Source organism: Hirundo rustica, chromosome 6 (assembly GCF_015227805.2).
Source record: "Hirundo rustica isolate bHirRus1 chromosome 6, bHirRus1.pri.v3, whole genome shotgun sequence".
NCBI lineage: Eukaryota > Metazoa > Chordata > Aves > Passeriformes > Hirundinidae > Hirundo > Hirundo rustica.
In genome coordinates this window covers 33,370,206-33,391,986 of record NC_053455.1, presented here as the reverse complement: position 1 = coordinate 33,391,986, position 21,781 = coordinate 33,370,206, and the positions used below count along the sequence as shown (strand labels likewise).

General features: G+C 35.6%; 2 protein-coding genes across 14 annotated transcripts in view; one reads left to right on the top strand and one right to left on the bottom strand.

Annotated features, from left to right (window-relative positions):
* Positions 1–5,559, top strand: part of RYR3 (ryanodine receptor 3) — a 194,929-nt gene extending 189,370 nt beyond the window's left edge. For all 13 annotated transcript variants that reach the window (XM_040067396.2, XM_040067397.2, XM_058420965.1 and 10 more), the window contains 5 exons: positions 783–939; positions 1,938–2,002; positions 2,106–2,206; positions 3,754–3,805; positions 4,617–5,559. In XM_040067396.2, the coding sequence (XP_039923330.1) occupies positions 783–939; positions 1,938–2,002; positions 2,106–2,206; positions 3,754–3,805; positions 4,617–4,712 (471 nt within the window). In that variant the 3' untranslated portion in view covers positions 4,713–5,559. The remainder of the gene's footprint in view (positions 1–782; positions 940–1,937; positions 2,003–2,105; positions 2,207–3,753; positions 3,806–4,616) is intronic.
* Positions 5,560–5,638: 79 nt separating this feature from the next.
* The window catches only part of AVEN (apoptosis and caspase activation inhibitor), an 86,030-nt gene continuing 69,887 nt past the window's right edge, over positions 5,639–21,781 (bottom strand). The window contains exons 3-6 of the mRNA XM_040067562.1: positions 12,119–12,189; positions 8,568–8,663; positions 6,676–7,033; positions 5,639–6,073 (exon numbers count right to left, since the gene is read on the bottom strand). Coding sequence (XP_039923496.1) covers positions 5,955–6,073; positions 6,676–7,033; positions 8,568–8,663; positions 12,119–12,189 — 644 coding nt within the window. The 3' untranslated portion in view covers positions 5,639–5,954. The remainder of the gene's footprint in view (positions 6,074–6,675; positions 7,034–8,567; positions 8,664–12,118; positions 12,190–21,781) is intronic.

The following is a 21,781-nucleotide window of genomic DNA, read 5'->3' as shown; positions in this document are numbered from 1 at the left end:
GATACTGTTTTTAACCCACACTGTGTGGCTGAAGGTGGTTTATAAGATTCTGTAGCCAATCATTCAGGAACATCAGTAATTTATCACTCCTGCAGAAGATTCCATTCCAAAATACTTACAGAGCTTAAATATACAGATTATTGAAGATTTTTTTGATTGAGATTTATATCTTAAAAAAATATGGCAATACTTTTGTAAAGTGATTTCTTCTGTATTGAACTGAACACAGACCACAACTCATTTACAATATAATAAATGAGATATCTAGTATTACAAAATTAATTTATCTAGAAGCCCCCTACAACCAGGTAGATCTACTTGTTGTGAATATCCCGCTATTTATTTTATGGCAATATTTTCCACATTTCTAAACTTCACTGCAAGACTAAAAGATGTCCTCTGCTTACTCAGAGCAAGACAGAACCTTAGGAATTAATATAAAGAGTAGAATAAAGTTGAATATGGTAACAGTAAATACAAGAAAAATCACCCCAAAATAGTCTCAGTCTGAAAGTAAGACCCAGGGAGTGAGGAGCAGGTAGCAGCTGATGCTGACTCCCCATCTTAGGAAGTGTACCTGAAGGTGGAATCACATTAGTTAAGACAGTAACAGATTTTCAGTGCAGTGTGTTTGAGACATGAGGAATGATATTATGTGTTCTTGTTTTAAAATTGTCAAGAGATTAAGCAGAGCAGAATAATTTAAAAAAAAAAAAGGAAAAAAAAACCCCAAAGAATAATTAATAGTAAATGTAACTCTAATTTTCCTCTGTCTTTTTTAGTGTTACCTGTTCCACATGTATGTAGGTGTAAGAGCTGGTGGTGGCATTGGAGATGAAATTGAGGATCCTGCTGGAGACCCTTATGAAATGTACCGAATTGTCTTTGACATCACATTTTTCTTCTTTGTTATTGTTATCCTACTGGCCATTATTCAAGGTACCATCATTTACCTTAGTAGACATTGTTCAAAATTAATTCATCATTGAAAACTATATATATGTTTGAAGTAAATTTAGCAGTATTGATGTAAAGACTTATTTCTGAATTTATAAAATCATTAATTCTGAAAGTAATAATTTTATATTCATTCATACATAATGGGCCTTTTACCAAGTACTACACAAAGTCAAAGCACAATCTTTGCAACTTACATGGGTTGCAGTGTTTATGAACACTGTAATAACTATCCAGCAAATATGGACCTTGTGCAGGATCACTTCTCCTATAATCCGCATTTAAACTTGGGAGAGCCTTGCTGACAACACTCTTCCCACTTTTAGCCTGGAATCACTTCAGCTGACTGGGGGATGGAGACTTTCCAATTAGAAAGAGTAAAGGACATGGAGAAAATCACCATGGCCATGCAGCCATTTCCTCCTTTCTTTAGAGGCTGATCTGCAGTTTAAATTGGTTTGCAGTTGTGGTTTACAGCAAACAAGACGCCTCTTCAGTGATGGGCAGCGTTCAGCAGTCATTGCATAAAATCTTCTAAGCCTGTTAGGAAAAGCAAGCACTGTTTTATGGCAAAGAAAAAATGTAACACATCTATACTGAGAAAAAGTTATAAATGTCACAGTCCCCAGAATGATCCAATTCTTTTCTTAAAACGTTGAAAGAGGAGGAGTAATGCTTCAAATGTGAAGCAGACTCACAAACTGTCCAAGGTGGGCTGTTGGAGCAGAGCTGTCTTTGTTGAACAAAACATGGGATATAAGAGTTTCACGAGAAGGAGAGTGAAAACTAATTTCATTCATGGGAACAAAGGAGATAAGCTCGTGTAAGGTTACTATAATAATGCAAAAAAAGTCTTTCCACTCTCAAGATCCTGCCTGTGTGTAAAAGTACGCTAAATTCTAGACACTGGAGGACTGACACTACTTGCAATATGAATATTGCTAAGTACTGAAGTGTTGCTTCTTTTCTATTTGAAATAGGTCTCATTATTGATGCTTTTGGTGAATTAAGAGACCAGCAAGAACAAGTGAGGGAAGACATGGAGGTAGGAAGCATATTACATTTTTCATTGCTCTTGCTCACTGAGATTTTCACCAATTAGTGTCTTTGAGTTAAAGTTCACCTGTAACCACAACTTTTGCTTTCAGACCAAATGCTTTATTTGTGGAATTGGCAATGACTATTTTGACACAACCCCACACGGCTTTGAAACACATACTTTGCAAGAACATAACTTGGCAAACTATCTGTAAGTACATTTTACAATTGGAATTCTGATAAAGAGCTCTTTCAGATGTAGTGTAATTTAGGTGCACACAATGCTGAAAATCCCAAGGCAGAATTCTACAAAACTGAGGAATATTTCCTCTCCTTTCTGGTCTCCCCTCCTCTATTCCACCCTGCTGGTTACCTTTCAAGTGCTCACCTTACACATGAGCTACCTTAGTAGTCCGAGAAGGCACATCTACTCCTTATTCTGCTTGGGGGAAAGCCAACTAGGGGACAATTTAATAAGTTGCTTTAGTTTGGAAGTTTTGATTGTGACTTCTTGGGAGGCTTGGTAATGCTGATGAGACCATAGAAGATAGGCTTCAATTTGACAAAAAAAAAAACCCAAAGTGAAACAAAGCAAATAAAGGCACTTGTAGAAAGTTCTTCAGAGATAAGCTCCAAAAAAGAATTAACTCTGTCCCTATAGTTCTTTAGTGACAGTGGAGCTTTTTGAAACCTTGAAGCATTCAGGGGCTGTACATGTTTAGGCTATACCACAATCCCAAAAGAGTGCTCTTCCACTCTCATTAGTAAATAAAGAGCAGGCTTAAGAGGACATTAAAAAGGTATTCTTGTTGCATCTGTTACTCATACAACAAAGATAATTAGCTATACAAGCATTGTGCCAGCAGAATGAAAGGAGAAGCTGATGAAATCTTATAGCAGTCTGGCTTTGGAATACAGCATCTGAACTTTTTTAAATTTAAAAGAAAAATAAATTGCTTAATGTGACGCAAATTTCTATTAATATCCATAGACTTACTAGTCTATAACATGCAAGCTTTTCTTACTGTATTGCATTGCTTAGCTGTTACATGGGAACCTCTAATTCACCATAAATTAAAAATGGCCATTTTCTTCATAATAGAATATATAGTGAACAATCTTTTTACTCAGGTTACCCTTTAATTAAACAACTGTTAAAATCAGTGTACTTTACTTCCTTCACAACAAAAGCACATAACTAAGCCTAATTCCAAATTCACTGCCTCAAAACTGTCCAACCATGAATATTATTACCTCTAAGCAGACCACAGCTGGTTCTCTACAGTCTTCCTAATTAGTTGAAACTCTCAACATTTGACTGAGCACAGGTGTTGGAGAAGGATAGGCTCAGCCTATGAGCTGTATAGCAGCAGTGCTCGGAATTCCTGGTGCAGCTCAGTATTTACCACACTTCTCATGCAGTAGCCATAGTAACTTCTTCCAAGGTGAAATGTTTGAGCATATGTGCTCAGAATTTGGCATATGCCTAATTCAGGTATTGCTCCTCACACTGAAAGGAAGGAAATGCTAAACTGCATTTGTCTGTCTAAAATCCATCTACAGATTTTTTATCTGTTAGCACTTTCACAGGAGCCATGCTTCAGGACAGAATTTTCTCCCTTAAAATAAGCACTTTAGATGCCTGGCAGTGTCATTGCTTTGCTGGTTGGCATAATCTTCCTCACATACCCCAGACTAGAAAAGTTCAGGCAGAGATATGTTTCCTGCATTAATACCAACTTCATGTGCTTGTTTCAGGTTCTTCTTAATGTATCTAATTAACAAGGATGAAACTGAGCATACTGGCCAGGTGAGTAGAAAATAAAACTTAAGGAAAAAGATTAAGGTAATTTTTAAACATTTTTGTCTTCTCAAGCCTTGTAGCTGTGTACCAGCAGGTGGAACTGATGTACCACTGAGAAGTGTGGATGATGCCACTCTGCCCAAGAGTCTAATGCCAGTGAAAGAAAAGAAGAGTTAAAACAAAAAGGAAGGGGGGGATGATGCACTGTGCTATTTTACCCAGCAGTGAACTCTGTCAGAAGTCAGTTAGTAGTAATTTTACTGTCATCTTATCTCTGAAAAGAAAATCTCAAATGCACCAGGTGTAGTTTATTCCCGAAAGGCTTAAGTATTTAAGCTGCTATATTTATAGCCAAAATCTATGTATATATGTCAGTAGATAGATAGGTATTTGGGTGATCATATGTTTAGCATTGTTAGGCCTGAAAGGTAAATAAATAAGAAAATAAGTAGAACTTAATTCTATCGTATCTCTAATAGGAAGCTCTTATGCAAACACTACAGAAATACCTTTGTTTTCCATTCAAAGCAAAACACATTTGCTTATAGACAAATTTATCAACAGGCTTGCTCTGATATAAATAGACTGATTAATTTATACTTCTATATTTTACTAATAGAGCTTTAATTTCAGTTTTACTGAAATAAGAGAAGTGTAAAACTTTTATAAACATTATTGAGTTGCAATCTTTTGAGTTCCAGTGTCTTTACAGTTCTACTCCATGGCAGCAGGCACAGTATATGGTTATTGTTAAAACCTTATCTACAGCACTAACTGCACAGTGACTGGTAAAATAAATACTCTTTCTCATTTTCAGGAATCATTTGTGTGGAAGATGTACCAAGAAAGATGTTGGGATTTTTTCCCAGCAGGGGACTGCTTTCGAAAACAGTATGAGGATCAACTTGGCTAATATCACAAAAGAAATGATTTATTCATGAACTGCTAAGATCCAGTACACTAAAAAAAAAAAAAAAAAAATCTGTTCCTTTCATGGTGTAATTTCACAGCTTGTATTTGCTTCAAATGTCTTCAAAGTTCAAGACACACATAAAATTTGACACTATTTCAGAGGGTTTTTGTGCCTACCACATATAAAACAGGTCTTTTGTTGGAATTTTAATTAGCAAAAACTATGCCAGATTAACTTAAGCCTTCCAGTTCAAACATGGCCTAAAATTATAACAGCTTTTCAACCACATCAACCTGGTGTTTGGCAGTACAGTTGAAAGGGCTAAAAGGCATCTTAATTGCACATCTGACATTGAAGAACTTGAACATCAGAGACCGTACCTCAGAAAAAATAGTTCAACTATAACTGCTGTCCAGTTTTTCCCCACAGTATTTGCTAGTGAATGTATTAAGATACAGTTTGAAGAGCTTTAAGCAGTTAAAAAGAAATCATTTTCAAACACTTTGTCAACCTTGAAACATTAAAGTGCCTTAAAACGTCTGTAGACATAGCTATGCAAACTTTTTGTTAGTGTTCTAGATGAACAGACCCATTAACTGTATTGCTTTTCTGTCTTTCTGTATCAAATTGCACTTGAAGTTTGTTTATATACTACCTTCAATAACAGCTTATTAGATGCTGCTGTTAAAAGACATATACTGTATCAAAATGAACACAACTTAAATCTTAAGCCAAAATAAAACAATGCTCTACAGTCACCTGCAAGTAGAAGTTGTTAGGATTATGCTTTTTTTTTTTTTTCCTTCTAATAAAAAAGTGCCCATTGCAATAAAGTATTACAAACCAAATGTAACTGTTTCTATTGTCTTTCCCATTTTTCTACAATATGGAATTTTGTGATAATGGTAACTAAAAACCACATATACTCATTTTTCATCCACAGCTTTATTTTAAGGACTACATAGAGCAAGTACAAGCTGAAATAACTGTTCTCTTTCTGTACTGTAGCCTGCTTCTTTAGCAAGAAAACTAACTTCATCACAAATATTAGACCTTTCTAATAATATCATTAGTCTTCAACAATTTTCAATCTCATCTAAATTATTTTTGGTTGCACAAAATTTTAAGTGCCAGCAAAGAAAAACAGGCATTTGGCATACATAGAAAGGAAACAGCAAGAAGATAAAGAAAGATTCAAGTTTCTACATAATGTTCAATTATTCATATGAGGAAATCTGAGCTTCAGGCAATCATGCTGTCCAGCCAATCTTCAAGCTCTTCTTCAGTAACATCTTTAGATGTACTTTGCTGCTGCTGTGATGATGTGCTCTTCTCTTCAGGCGTATCTACTTTTAAAGGCTCTAGAGAAGTGAAAATAACAAGACTGAAAATCTGGAAACAATTCCAAACTACCTCTGTCCTGCATAGTTTTGCTTTTAAGTCACAACTGCCCGTATTTAAACATATTCTCTCCTTCTTGAAGAACAGCAAGTCATATCCCAAAAATAGTTTCCATGCTAAACTTCATTTTGTAAAATTTAAGGCTAGTACTGTTTGAAAGTAGCACTTAGAAGAAGTCATCAGAAAGAGCTGTCAATGCTTCTGTACACTATTAGCACAGTGAACTAAAGGCTGATGAAGTTACATGAATACTTTCTCTTCCCTGCAATAAAATTTCCTAGCAGTTCACTTTTTTTTTTTTTTTAAATTTAATTTTTTGCTAAATCATAAGCCCAATGCTGTTTTGGAGAAGAATTTCACTTAATGTTTGAAGTGAACCGATGATAGTGAAACTTCAAGTTAGTGAGGAGTTAAAACTGAAAATGAACACAGGCCCAGATAAATGCAGTGTGACAGAGATGATGATAGCAGTACTGTTGACTGGCCAATCAAAAATTTTAAAACATCACCAAAACAGAGAGCAGTGGAAATTAAATAAGGTCATGCTGGGGAGAAAACTTACCGTTTTCTTTACAATCAACCTGCAAATCTTTCTCAGTTGATATGCTGCAGGATAATGTACCTGACACAGGTCTATTTTCTGTATTAATGGGAGCCTCTAAATTCAGGAGAAGATCTAGTTCTTCATCCAAATGGTCAGTGTCTTGATTTGACAGTGGATGGACTCTTTGAAATGATTCTCTTGCATTTGTAGAGCCATTTCTACTCCCAGGTTCTGATGGAGCAACAGAATTACCAAAAGGATTGGAGACCAATGCAGTTTTACTTTGAGCCAGGGATTGTCGAAACAGCTGATCTCTCTTCTTCCCATCTTCAAAAATTTTAGATTTCATCTGTGGGATCTCTAGAGGTGTTGATGCCTAGGAGTGCAAGAAAAGACTTGAATCTTTATGATGATTATCTATTATAACTATTCTGTCTAATTTGGATTATAGTTCATACTTGCTAACCTTGATCACTTAAGGTGGTACAGGAAATTTGTGCAGAATCAAATCAGAAGTAAACTAAAGTTATCTTGATACTTTTACAAAAGCAAATGCAAAATACAAGCTCCTTTTATCCCTTATTATAGAGTATGAGATTGCATGCTAACACTGATACTGACAGAATCATAGAACAGTTTGGAAGGAACCTTAAAGATTACCTGTTCCAAACTGTCATGGGCAGGGAACTTTCCACTAATCCAGATTGCTCAAAGCCTCATTCAACCTGGCACTAAACACTTCCAGGGATAGGGAGTCCATAGCTTCTCTAGGAAAGCTGTTCCAGCACCTCACCACTCTTACAGTCAAGAACTTATTGAAATCTAATCTAAACCAACTTTCCTTCAGCTTAAAGCTATTTCCTTTGTCCCATCTATACATGCCCTTGTGAAAATTCCCTCTCCAGTTCTGCTCTGTAGGCCTGCTTAAGGTACTGGAAGGTGCTGTGAGGTTTCCCTGGCTCCTTCTGTTCTCCAGCCCAAAGAGCCCCAACTCTCAGCCTGTCTTCACAGGAAAGGTGCTTCAGCTCTCTGATCAACTTTGTGGCCTTCCTCTGCACTCATTCCAACAGGTCCATGACTTTCTTGTGCTGGGGACCCCAGAGGTGGATGCAGCTCTCCAGGTGGGGTCTCACAAGGGCAGAGCAGACAGCAAGAATCACCTCCCTCAACATGATGGTCAGGTTTCCTTTGAAACATGATGCACATTGCTGAGTCATGTTGAGATTTTCATTCACAAACACCCCAAAGTCCTTCTCCCTGGGGCTAGTCTTAATTATTCTGTAAGGGCCATACTTCTCCTTGCTTGGACAAATAGATCCCTTTAAGAATTTTGGTTTTATATTTAAGTCTCACTGCCTCTTTTCCCCTTACATTACTATTTTCTTTTTCACAGTTTGAAGGAACACTTTACTAATATTGTTGCTATCCCTCCACTGGAGAATAAATGATATTTTCTTCACTTGTACAATTGACAGTTTTATCTATAGGAAGTGATTAATGAAAAAAAAAATCATGTATGTTGATATTAGCTATGTAAAAAATTAAAGCACAATTAATATAATTAACAGGAAGAATGTGAAAGCACTTAGAAAATTTTGGTGCAAGCTTTTAACAGCTGCTAAAAAGAGAGGCAAACACAAAAATAGTGCAACCATTCCATGTCAAACACTCTGATACCTGATTTCAAATCTAATATGCTGCCCATCCAGACATTTTGTTTAAGGCCAAATAAGTACACAAAATGTGTCCATAGAGGGGTATCCTGCATTACCAGGCCACTTGACACAGCAGTCTAAATGAATGCATTTACTTACAGAATACATTCTACTTCTGTCTGAAGACTAATCATTCTTGCACACATTATTTCTCCTAAAATATTTTCATTTTCTTGTGAAATTTTACAGCATTACCTGCACAAGGTCAGCAGCTACATTCAGCCTCAGATGTAGAGGCAATTCCTGAAGGGCCTGGACCAAAGACTGGCAGTCAACAGAAAGTGCAGAGAACTGAAACACAATTCAACACATAGCACATTTGTGAAAAAAACCAAAACCAAAACAAACAAACAAACCCCACCAAAACAACCAACAAAAAAAAACCTTCATAATTTTAATGTATTACATTCCCCCTTCACATACGTTCAAGAAATCTAATGAAATACACAAATTAATAGTTTAAAATAAACTTTTATGAAGCACCTTGGCTAAATAATAACATATAAACACCTAAAATGCAAATAATCACTTAAGGCTAAAAACCAAGGTGTAAATAGAATGCTCCTTAAACAATACCTTGAAATTCCAAAGTGGGAAATAGTTCAGGAAGTTGACAATGGCATAAGAAGCTTTTCCAACTGAAACATCTTTTGAACTGTGAAGCTTTCATGCAGTGTGAAACACCATTCTCTAACGAGCTGCTACTATTTCCTAAGCAATCATCCTGTATAGCTTCTGTACAGCTAAATTTAATGCGTCAACAGAGGCCTTTTCATACTTCCCCAAATGTTTTGATACTTCCAAATCAACAAAGTATATTGTTATAAACACTTCTAAACTAACACTCGAGAAAAATATGCTACTGCTGTTAAACAAGAACTCACTACTGTAGCAGGTATTAAAGTTGCCTTTTCTCTTGACCCATTTTTTAAAAACAAAGTTACACAAAATGGACTAGCAATAAATACTAGCAGTTTCTACAGAATAGAGCAGATTTAAGTAGTTTTAAAACAGATTTCAAGCTCAGAGTACAGCAGAACATTCTGAGCACATTCACCATGGGTAAACTGGCAAAGAAAAACCTGATATCCATCAAATATTTTTAAATCTGACAATGAAATGCTTAAGTTCAGTCTATGCTCTCAGTCTGTATTTTCATGGAAGTAGAGAATTTGCTTCCAAAACTCACTTGCAGGACAAAAAATTTGTCCCTCTCAATATAATGTACACTGGCGCAAACATTTAGAAGTCCAAATACTCATAAATTAGGAGAGTTTTGTGACCTATCGTAAGAGATTTGTCAAAGAAAGCCATACTGCTTCCAAAAGCCAATCAACACCTTTTAACAGGCTTAAATTTTAACACCTGAACACATGAAGCAAGAATGAACATCAAAGATATAGTGTGTTCTGACAGTGTATTTACAAAATTTTAAAAAATTTAAAAATGAAAGAATGCAGTTGATTTAAGAGTTTATTGTATCCAAATTCAGATTCTAGTATCCAGTAATGAGAATAAAAGGACTAAAAAAAAATCTCATGTAAGAATTTTTCTTCTGTACTAAGCACTTTATTTTACAATGGATTAGTGATCACAATCAAGGATGATTCACTGGTGCAGGTAACCTCACAAAGTCTTCAGCAAATAATTCTTGTTGCCCAGCAATAAACTAGATGTTCAGAAAATCCAGTTATTTTGACAGATTTTAAGGATCAAATGTAGCTTCTGCACAGTTGCAAAAGACAAGGAAATGTATGAATCTGGTCACACAATTCTAGAGAGTATAACTGAAAAACAAATATTTAAGTACGTTTTGGAAGTGCTATGTATACTTGCAAAAATATTAACATGAATGAACATTGCAAATGAAGGTAAAAAAGTGCAGATACAGAAGAGGAGGAAATGTTAAGGATAAAGGAAAGGAAGACTTTTGAGAAATAATAGAAGGAATTTGATATCTAAGTAGAGACTTCTCTAAAAGTGGTGTTCTAACAAAAAGCAAAGGGATGAAAACAGTATTTAATAAATTATGAACACTTCATGGCACATAGTGTTATTTGTCAAAAAAAACGTAGAGGCATACTTTGTTGCTGGCATTGCCATTTTTTACTGAAAAATCCAAATTGTTAACAACTGTTTGCTTTTTCAATTGCAGACCATAATATGAAATATTTTTATTGCATTTTATCAATATGCAACGGAGCAAATGCAAATCTTCTTTTCTGTGAAAATGAAAAACAGTATTCTTAATAAACTAAAATTTTGTTATTGTTGAGGTCACTGTGACATTTCCATTCCACATTTGAAACTGGTGCTTTGCCATTGCTTTCTACAAAAGATAGAGAATGAGAAATATTTAATAATTCTGCAACTAATTTTATTTCTTTTCTGTTTTATTCTGTTTCCTCATAACCAATTTACTTCAGTTTAAAATTATCTAACCCTGTACATAGTGTGTAGACAGGCAAAGAAGCAGAAACAGGTGAGTTAAGAGGCAAAGGCCAGGAATTTGGCAAATGGGATCTAGGATGAAAATTAGACTTGGATCTGGCTTTCAGGGAAAAGAAAGATGGGTCAGAAACAAAAAGGAGATACCAGGCTGAAGATCAGAGACAACATGAAAAATCAGATAATGCTGTGAAACCATCTGGGACAGGATTCTGGATTAAAATAAGAAATCAAAGGAAGCGTAATGGTGACAACATGCAGCTTCAGTCTGCTCACAATGGCTTTAGCCATTCAGGAATTAATTACTGTGTACTAATCACCTAAATGCTATAATGAAAAGCCTCTGAGGAAGTTCTGAAGAAATTAATATTTGGGAACTGCCGCCATCCTGCACACTAGGAACAGAATTGATATGAAAAAACAGTCACTGAAAGCCTGTGTCCCACTGAATAAACAGGTGGTGGTTTAGACAAATGCTGCATTTGGCTTTATTTTCTCACTTTAACTTGACTTTGCAACCCTAAAGTACCTTTAAATTCCCCTTCCCAGGGAATAATTATTGTAATATTTTAGAAAATAAATAGCAAATGTTTAAAATTTGAATACATGTGGATGTTACAAGAAACACACGAGCCAAGTTTCATAGCAATTTTAAGAAAAGCCTGGAAGACAAAACCATATATTTTGCAAAAATTTAGTTGACTTCAATGAGGAAGACAGCTGCAGAGATTGAGATACTTTAAGGTAACCTGATAGAGAAAGCAGCAGACTTCTATTGCTGCACTCCTTTTTATTCAAGCATAAAGAATTCAAACACAAAAAATCTAGTTGGTGCCCTCATTATTCAGGGCATAAAGTTTAAACCAGAGGATATGAACTGTTAATTTGTAGGAACTAGAATGCTTCTCAGTACAATATATGAATATACACCTACAGGTTTAGTTATAGCCATTCTATTAAACATTTTTCTCTGGAATATAGCTGAAAAAGGAAAGATGAATTTCTGTCAGTAAAGCAAAGAGACAGTCCCCTATTTTCTCTTCACTGGAGGGCTTTCTTGTTCTTTCCTCTCAACATTACTTAAAAACTGAGCCTGTGGCTTTGATTAGTCTTCAGCAGAAACAAAAATACAAGGCCTAAGGACAAGAGCCTCCAGTATTAGAGAGAAGTCGATAAAAATATACAGAATAAAGAGTGCTATTATTGTATTAACAATTTGTTGCTGAAGGCACAACTGCCTACATATTCTGTCCCAGGTGATTATCTATAAAAAATCATTTGAACGACAATTCAGTTACCTGCTTATGGCATATACTTTCTTTATCCCATTCTTTCTCATCAGCAAATCGAAATTGTGTAAAGGAATCTCCTAAGGAAAAGAAATAAAAAATATATTTATTTAAAAAAGAAAAAAGTTTTCTCTGAAGCTTCTAACCCTAAAGAAGTAGATTCAAGAAATAAATCTCAACACTTCAAAAATTTTTATTAAATATTAATGCTGCTTGAATTCACAATATTAAACTTATTTATGCCAAACTTCTATAGGACTTTTAACAGTTTATTGGATGACAGTACTAAAAAGGGGCAAAAAATATAAAACTGAATGATGAGGTGATAGGCGCCACGCCAACATGCAAGATTTTCATTCAAAAGTCCAATTTGAACAACATACTAGGAATACACAAAGTATTCACGGAGGCAGTTTCTTACGAACAGCTTTGAAAGTTCTGTAGATAGATTTTCTCTTAATGGATTATATATATATTTTTAAATCACCTTGTACAAGCCAAATAAAGACTTCCTGTTGTCTGGTAGCTATATTCTCTCTCTTCTTTGAACTACTCCCTCCTCCAGCACATCATCAAAAAAGGCACTGAACCCCAAATTCCACTTCATATGCAAAAAGGACTGAATTAAAAGAAACCCTCGTATAGGACTAATTAATTTAAATATGGAACTACAGGATCTTTTAACCTACCACATTCCTTCAAGCCAGTAGAGACTGTTTCTTTCAATAACGGATACTGAATCATCATTTTGTTTGAAATGCAATATTTTTATTGCAGCCCCATGCTGTGTTATAAAAGACAGACCTACAAATTTATTTACCAAAAAAACCCCATACAAGAACTCCAGCATCTCAAAAAAAAGCAGCAACGTCTGTGACAGAGGACACATGGAAGATTAGGGTTGCAAGACGATAGCCAAAGGTACAGAGAAGAAGAAAGCTAAAATGCTTCTTCTTAGACTGAAATTTAAGGACAAATAACTATTTCAGGAGTTCTGTTAGGAGAAAAAAAGAAAAAAAAGCCATGCAGAATTATTACATGGAGATGAAATCTGATCCTGAGAGTTAGAGAGCTACTAAGTTGGTCAGGGGTCTTGGAGAATCTCTCATTTGACAAAAGGCTGAGTGAGCTGGGCCTGTTCAGTGTCAAGAAGAGATGACTGAAAGGGGAGTTCATCACTGTCTGTAGGTATCTGAAGGGAGGGTGTTAAGGAGCTGTCTTTAGTGGTGCCAAGCAATAGGACAAGAAGCAATGGGTAGAGACTGATGCACAGGAAGTTACACCAAAACATGAGGAAGAACTTCTTTCCTGTGAGCACTGGAACAGGTTGTCCAGGGAGGTTGTGGAGGTTCCCTCACTGGAGAAATTCAAGAATGATCTGGACTCAATCCTGTGCCGTGTGCTCTGAGATGACCCTGGCTGAGCAGGGAAGTTGGGCCAGATGACCACTGTGAGCCATTCCAACCTGACCCATCACCTGTAAGTCACTATGATTTATTTAAGCAGTCAGTTGAGAAGCAACAGCTCTCTCTAAAGAGAATGAATGCCCTCATAGGAAGTTTTCAATGGCTTTACCAACAATCGATCATCTAGCTTTCATTTGGCTCTCGACATCCTAACTGCCATTCGTACCTCTGACAATTCCTGAATCATGGCCTGCAGACAAAATCTGAACATATAATTTGCCTTCCCCAAAATGGTTTCTTTTACATTGTCTGCCTGTCCCAAAATGTAGGAGAGTGCAACCTTTCAGCAGTTTTACTCAATAGTGCAAGTCATCAGCTGGCTTCTGTTTTGCAAACAAAATGAATAAGCAGCAAAATGGCATAGCAATTGGCATATTTCTTTCCCAAATAACAAGAAACGGGAGATCTAATCATCCTTCAGGCAGGATTTAAAATTTACTGGCCGTGAATTTTAGAATTTTTTAGTATCTAAAGTGCACTTCTAGTTCATTGCATTTCATGTGTGGTCATTGTGTATGCAAATACAGTCACATAGTAGTAACACTGAGTACCTGGCACATCCACCATTGTAATTTTCAGATTACAGCAAGGAAGGGGCATTCTCAGCTGATTATCTGCATAGATATTTAAGGCCATTACCATGTCCAGCTTGAATATGCATTTCTATGTTTTCAATTGCTTTATCCAACATGGCTCAGCAGTATTGTGCTGATATACAACCTTGCCTGATCAGTTATGCTTTGGTTTACTTTCAGTGTCTCCAGACATTACCATTTTGAAAACAGCCATTATCAAACAGTACAAATGCCAACAGTTAAAAATAAGTACTGAAATTAACAATTAGGTATCTAACAAGGTCGCTAATCTTCCAAATGTTCAGTTCATACAATACTAACACCAGGTTCCATGCTTTTTTAGGGATGCTCAGCAGTGTGGGAAAATAAGACCCTGTATCTATGCATCTATCTGCAGATGCAAACACTTCACTTGAGCACTCACAGTTGTCTCACTACTGACAAAGGCACCTCACTCGTCATTGCATAAGAGAGAAATAAATGCCTCTGTTTCAAAATATCTAGAGTACTGCTAATACATAATAACTAATTCTGAAAACCACAGAAATAAAAATATTAGTCTCCTGATTTTAAAATGGGTATGAAAATGTGCAAATTAATGTTTTAACAACTCACATTTTAAAGGTTCTATTTAGTTACATTTGCAAAGAAGTCCTACCAAAAACAAAATGGTCCTCAAAGTCTTCTTAACTACTAGAACAAAGGCATAGGTACTTTCTTCCAATATCCCAAAGACTGCCCTAGTTATTGTTCATGCTGCATCAAGGAGGAAATAGGTTTCTAGACTCTTATAAAAGAGTAAAATTAAACTAAAGGATTAGTTAAATACTTTCAGTATCTGAGAATGATCAGATGTAAACTAGCTAAATCAACCTACTTCATCTTGATCAAGAACTGATTTATGATTGTCCACACTCACAAAGTTGGTAATCACAAATCCTCAGTTTGATATTGTATTGCTGAATTAAAGAGCTACTTGAACTGTAGTTTAATTACGCTCTTTAAGTAAGTTAACAAAGCATGCCTTTCAAATGGAAAAGCATAACTACAATTCACAGTAGCATATTTAATGCAAATTAGGTCAATGAGAATGTTAGTCTAACCAATTATCTTTTCACACATTCCTTTGCCCTGAAAATAACCTCATTTTAAGTCATGAATAGTAATCAAACCACTTGCAATAACTCTTGAGTTCTTTCCAACACAAAAAATTACTTCTTGAGAATAATTTTCATGTTACCTACAGGTATCATCTGGCATTCAAATACAGAGTAGCTGAAAATAATTCGTTTAAGTAAAACTTACACATGGTCTTTGGTAACAGTCATGATAAACCAATATTGTTTAATATTGTTTATTGTTTTAAAATGTGAAATTATTATGAAAATGGCAGAACTAAACCACCACACTTTCCTACCACTCAAATATATCATAAATCTAAATCAATTTATTTAAATAAAAGGTATCTTTCATTTTTCCACTATCTTAATCATCTTTTCCTACAAGTATTCATTGTGAATAGCAGAATCAAATGTTTTCTCATTTGTGAAATTTAAAGTCTAAAAATAGAAAAAACAGAAGAAAAACAGTTTGCAGCAGGAAAAATTCTATCAGTGGAATGATTTTGTTAATTTAAAACTATCAATCACATAAAACATTACTGAAGACAGAGGAAAAATACTCTGTAGTCTTAGAGATTAAATTGGAGTATGAGAATAGCAAGGAATTAACATGATCCTTTTAAGATTGCCATGGCTGTAAAGAAGTGCTGCAAGTGCAAATATAATACTCTAAACCCACTTTTTATAAATAATCTCTCTTTTAACCCTCTTTGGGTAGAGAAAGGTGCTGTAAGGTTTCCCCAGAGTGTTCTCTTCCTCAGACTGAAATCCCCCAACTCTTTCAGGTTATCTCTGCAGGATACTGAGAGCAAGGATATTTGTAGCTTGCACTGCAAACTATAAACCCAATGCAAAAAGAATATTCTAAATTATTTCCCTGGCACAACTATGCAGCACTACTAGTCCCATTTCAAAATAAAAACATCTGTCCAAACAGCAGGATTATCAGACCAAGGCTAAATGACGTCTTCAAAATTTAAAATGTGTCACAGAGAAAGGAGTGAGAAGGAAGGATCTTTGGGAACCAGTGTTGGTTCATGAATGAAGAGTGTCTGTTCGGGAAGAACAGAACTAATTTAACACATAAAGGAACTGCAGACTGTTGAAATCAGACAGATTTTCAAGTGAGAAGCGGGGTGAAGCCAAAAAATGCCAAAACACACAATGGTTTAAAAAAAAAAAAAAAAAAAAAAAAAGCGCCAATACCACACACACAAAAAAATCCCCACAAAACAAATCTTCTTACTAAAAACTAAAGCAAAGGCTAACAGCAGTCAGGAAAATCAAACAAATAAAATTATCCTGAAAGAAGTTCAGAGAAACAAACAGTAGTACACTTGCTTCCAGGTAACTAAGACATAACACAGAAGGAACAGGAATGCCTTTAAGCCTTTAAAACTTTAAAGAGCTAAATGATGGCTCAAGGATACTGGGAACAGTGAAAGGGAAACTGGGGAGGACAATGCAATACCATCTCAATGTGTTTGATGGACAAAGTAGAAACTATCAGAAATTTAATGCCCATGCAGATAAATACAGTATTTTGGAGAAGGGTCAACGTGGCATCTGAAGTTCTGCTGTGTGATCTAAGATAAACTTTCTTCTTGAAAGAAGCAAAATATCATGCACATAAGCAGGATCTAGTTCATATAATTTACATGCACTTCCAAAAGCTCTCACCGACATCCCACTCCCTTTCCCACCCAAAACTTCAGAGCAGCAAAAAGAAGAGGAGGCTTCGTATGAATAAATAATTACGTTAAAGTAGGAAGAAAACAGTAAATTGTCAATTTTCACATTAAAAGAAACAACCTGTGCAATTCTCTGGGGTTCTAGCTGTTTAATCTCTTCCCTCAATTAAAACAGAAGAGGATGAAATGAATTAACACAATTTGCTGATGATACCATGTGTTAGTGCAGATGAAGGTAGGCTGTGAAGAATGACATAAGAACACCATAAGATTGAGAAAGCAGATTTTAAAATGGCAAATGAAGCTCAATACTGAAAATGCAAAATGCAGCAATTCTCGAAGAAAGTTAAGAGCAACACCATTCCAAATCAGTGTGCAAATCAGTGATCTCTGGGGAATTCTTAAAAAGGCAGTAGTGAACAACACACAGAACATCATTACACCACTAACACGCATTACCTCAAATACTGTCCAGAGTCTTGGTTTCCCAAGCCCAGTCTCAAAATAGGTAGCAGCATTAGAAAAGGCATAGAACAGATTCTGGATCAGAAGCAATTTAGTACCTTACGCCAAAGGAGAGGAAGCAAGTGAACATGAAAGAGATCTAAAAACAGGAAAGGCATAAAAAGGGCAGATGGGGACTAACTGCTCATTCTCTCTTCTCACCTAGAGGCAGCAAATTAACGCAGCAGGTAGCAGACTCAAAACAAACAAAATATGGCAAATCTTTATAACTTGAAGCTGGGTTGTGGGACTCTGTGCCATCAGATGGTGCAGAGAGCACAACATGCCAGGAGGGATACAGGATAACTATTTCTAAACACAGAGATTATACATCTGGCTCAGCAAGTCCCTCAGACATAAATTACTGAAGGTCAGCGAAGTATGTGGGAAAGTAGCTTATAATATAGTACATTCATATATGTTAGCTCAGGTGTCTCCAGATGGACCTGCTTCAGGAGAACCAACCCTAAACTACAGCAAATAGCTAGGGTTTTTTAATGTTTAGAGCTCTACCATTCTCTTAATTGGCTTTCTTAAAAAAAAAAAAAAAAAAAAAAGGAAAGGTAGGCAATCCACAAATTTCTTTTTAGTCTGTAGCTAAGTGTTCAAGTCAATGCACATTTGTGTTTTCTATCTTCTTCCATATTTTTGTGAATTTATAATTATTTTTCATATGTAATTTTTTATTAATGACTTCATTACTATAGCTTTTGGAATGCTGCAAAAATGTAAAATATTAAACTAAAATGCATTGAACTAAAGAATATATTCAAAATTTCTCTCAACTACAATAGCCTGGTTATTCATAAGCACCAATTCCATCTCCTCCAGTATTCACTTTTTTACTGAATAAACAATAAAATTATATTTAAGGTTAAAGTTATTGATTTCCCCATAGGTAAGCTTAAACTTTTCATTAAGTTTAAGCTAGTCACCTTAAATATTTACATTCTTCCTGATGCTTTATGACATTTTCTAATGTCATTTTTTTCAAGCCACTAATTTATAACATACTTAGTGATTTTTAAATGTCACTGCAGCCAGCTTGCAATATTAGACAAAGTACATAAATCCACTGAGCATACTGGTTTTTGAGCAGTATCATTCAAGTAGGCTGGGGAGGGAAAAAAAAAAAAAAAAAGGAAAAGACTGCTGCATAACTTAAAAATGAAACTTAATTACTGCATAAATACACAAGATCAATGAAATTTGTGATTCTTCCTGGGGATAGGGACAGAAACTCCTTTAGATAAAACGGAGAGTACTCATATATTCTGATAAGCCTGGATCCAACAGAGGAAAAAGTAGCTTAACAGAAGAGTTTGTAATCCACACAGATGGACAGTTTAAGGGAACTAATGATCTGGCCCCTTGTGAAGACCCTGTTTTCTCCAACACCATATAAGCAAGAAATGTCAGTCCAGCACGTGTCCATATAAGGAAGCAAAACTGAAATTCAACACTGGAAAAAAAGAAGATATGGCAAGGTTCCCACCCACAAAGAAAGATTTGCATAACGTCAAACTGCAGAACTCAAAAGAGGAATCCATTTGCATCTGCTGGCACAAGGTGCTCTTATATTCTGGCTTATGAGGAGAGACATCATGAAAAGAAAAGAATCCAAGAGGAATAACATTCACTCAGAATGAAAGACAGTCATCCCAAAAGATCCGTGGTTTGCCCTGCCTAGTTACAGGAACCACTGTGTGGCAGCCATAGAGAACGGGCACTGAAGGATGAAAAAGAGGGGAGAGGGATGCACTCCTGTGCATCCTAGTAAGCAAAATCAATGCCTTGAGACCTTGGGGCAGATGGTTCCCCTAAGCTCACACAACCACTTTAAAAGCAAAATGACGGCTTGGATAAACAGTTTAGTTTTATACTGAAATGAGGTTAAAGCTGAAACAGCACCCTACATTGATACTTTAGTCTGTACAGCTTGCAAATAATTCATCATCCTGTCCTGCTAAGGTTTGATATTTTGAGTAGCTAAAAAATATATCCCATAATGGATAACAAAACTTCTGCCGTTCATTTGGGAGGTTTTAATTTTTTCTAAATTACACATGAAGACCAACTTTTACAGTGCTTCCAAATCCAAAGCTTAAGTAAAGTACGTGTTTCAAAAACACAATAAAACTACTGCTCTTGTTTAGATACCTCATGTCATGCTAGCTACAAGAAAGAACAATAGAAACTGCATGTTAATAGCTTTTGCTGAGTAGCAGAATGGCACTCACTGGCCTAGGTTCTTTGCCTTGTCCTATTTAAGAAAAAGTTCCTCCCAATTAGTCTTTATTAGGATTATTGTTCATTATACCTCCTGCGTAAACAGTGCACACAAACACACTGCTGTATCGTATCCAGGAGGTGAGAACATCATTGGAGCAGATTTCTTCTTGTACTTTTCCATCCAAGAGAACTTCATATCTAACTGTCATGCAGGTAGCTAAGATTAGTTGCATTGCATAAACTTACACTAGGATTACTACTGTTTTCAGTAAGCAGGCTGGCAGAATATTTGGTCTGAAGACTTCGAAATTCATTACACAGCTTACTTGTCCAAAAAATGCAGGAATATATAAAATAAGTCCCCTTTATTCCACATTGTACCTCCACCCACAAAAAATTTATTTTTAGAAAAAGAATGCCCAAACTGCCATGACAGTAACCTTAAAGCAAACAAATGAACAAGCTTAATAAATATTTTAACTAGCTTGCTAATTTTTAATTGCAATAATAATAACTAATTGACTCAATTAGAGAAAAAAAATCTCATCTCTGCAGTCCTTACATACCACACAAACACTGGAAATCTTCTTTTACTGTATTCTTCTTCCCTCCAATTTTATAGCAGACAAGTCATAGAAGTTTACAATAGATTTGACAGTTGAACCTTCCAACTTCCATTTTAAGCACTTAAAGTCAGTCTTAATTTTGAGTGGTTAAGTGCACATTATTTGACACCCCTCACATTATTAGAATTTCAAAACAGAAAAAAATTCTAGATTTTTCTTAGTGCAACAGTTTGATTCCTTACTCTTTGACAGAACATTTACAACAAAACTATAATTGTACAATCAATAAATATTCTTTATGATACTGTTCTGACTATTTTTAATATCACATCCGAATTAGTACTATCCTTCCCTAAAGCACAATTCACTATTCATGTAGGTGGTAAATTATGCTCTGTCTATGGGACAATCTTTCAAAAGTATTCATAAATTATATACAAATGTGCAAGCCTAAAAATATTCAAGCAGCTTGAGACAGTGAGTATGAGGCTTGGCTTTCTTGCATTTGTGAGGAGTTCTGCAAGATATGAGAAGTCATAGTACTAACATGAGCTTGCAAGATTTTTTTTAATGAAAAAAAAGTAGCTTCACAGAACAAGACTGGAAGATTTTCTTCTGAAATGTTAATAAAATTACAAGGATAACAATTAGCAAATAGCAAATCTTGTAAAGCTCCAGTTCTATAAGCATGCAAGAGCCTAGAAAGCTTTTCTTCGTATGTGCAAGTTACTCATACCCCTCCTAAGACAGTAGTGGATTGACTTACCAGAGAATCCTGACCATCCAATTAAATTTAACAGCAGATTGGTAAATATTCACTTGTGGTGAAAAATACAAGCAAACAGCATACTGGATTTGCCTTATCAAAGGCTAAGTGGCTACAGACACTACATTCTTGGTCCAAATTTGCAAAAGTGTGCTTTTTAAAAAGATATTACAGGGGACTTTTCCCATTGCTGCAAAGCAATTGTCAATGCAAAGTTTCAAAACCTGTATTAAAAGAAATTAGGAGTTTCTTATGCAAAGTGAAAAGAAGAAAAATAATTACTTACTAGCTACAATTCTTTGTGCCATGTTAAAAGGAAATTGTAGCCACATACAAGCTTCTGCTCATTATTTGTATTAGGTACCTTGAGGGATTTCCTAACAAATTTATCATAAGTAAATAAAGATTGGGTTAGCTCAACTGAAAACACCAGTACTCCTAATGCTAACCTCTGCTCTTGTGCCTTGGTCTTGAACATTCCACATTCTATAGCTTACAATGAATGCCTCTTAGCAACAAATCCTGTAGTCTTCTTATGCAAGTTCTCCTTCTATGGAAGTGATAAGACCTTCAGCTCTCCCACAAATTAAGAAACAAGAACTGTTGGTGCATAATGGAGAACTACAGTTTTCTGGATGACAAATACCATCTGGGCTACGTATTTATCACTGACACACAGTGTTTCACTGGTCTGAAAAATGCAAAAGTATTGATTTGTGTTTCACGACCTTCTGTATTCAAAGAGTAGAAA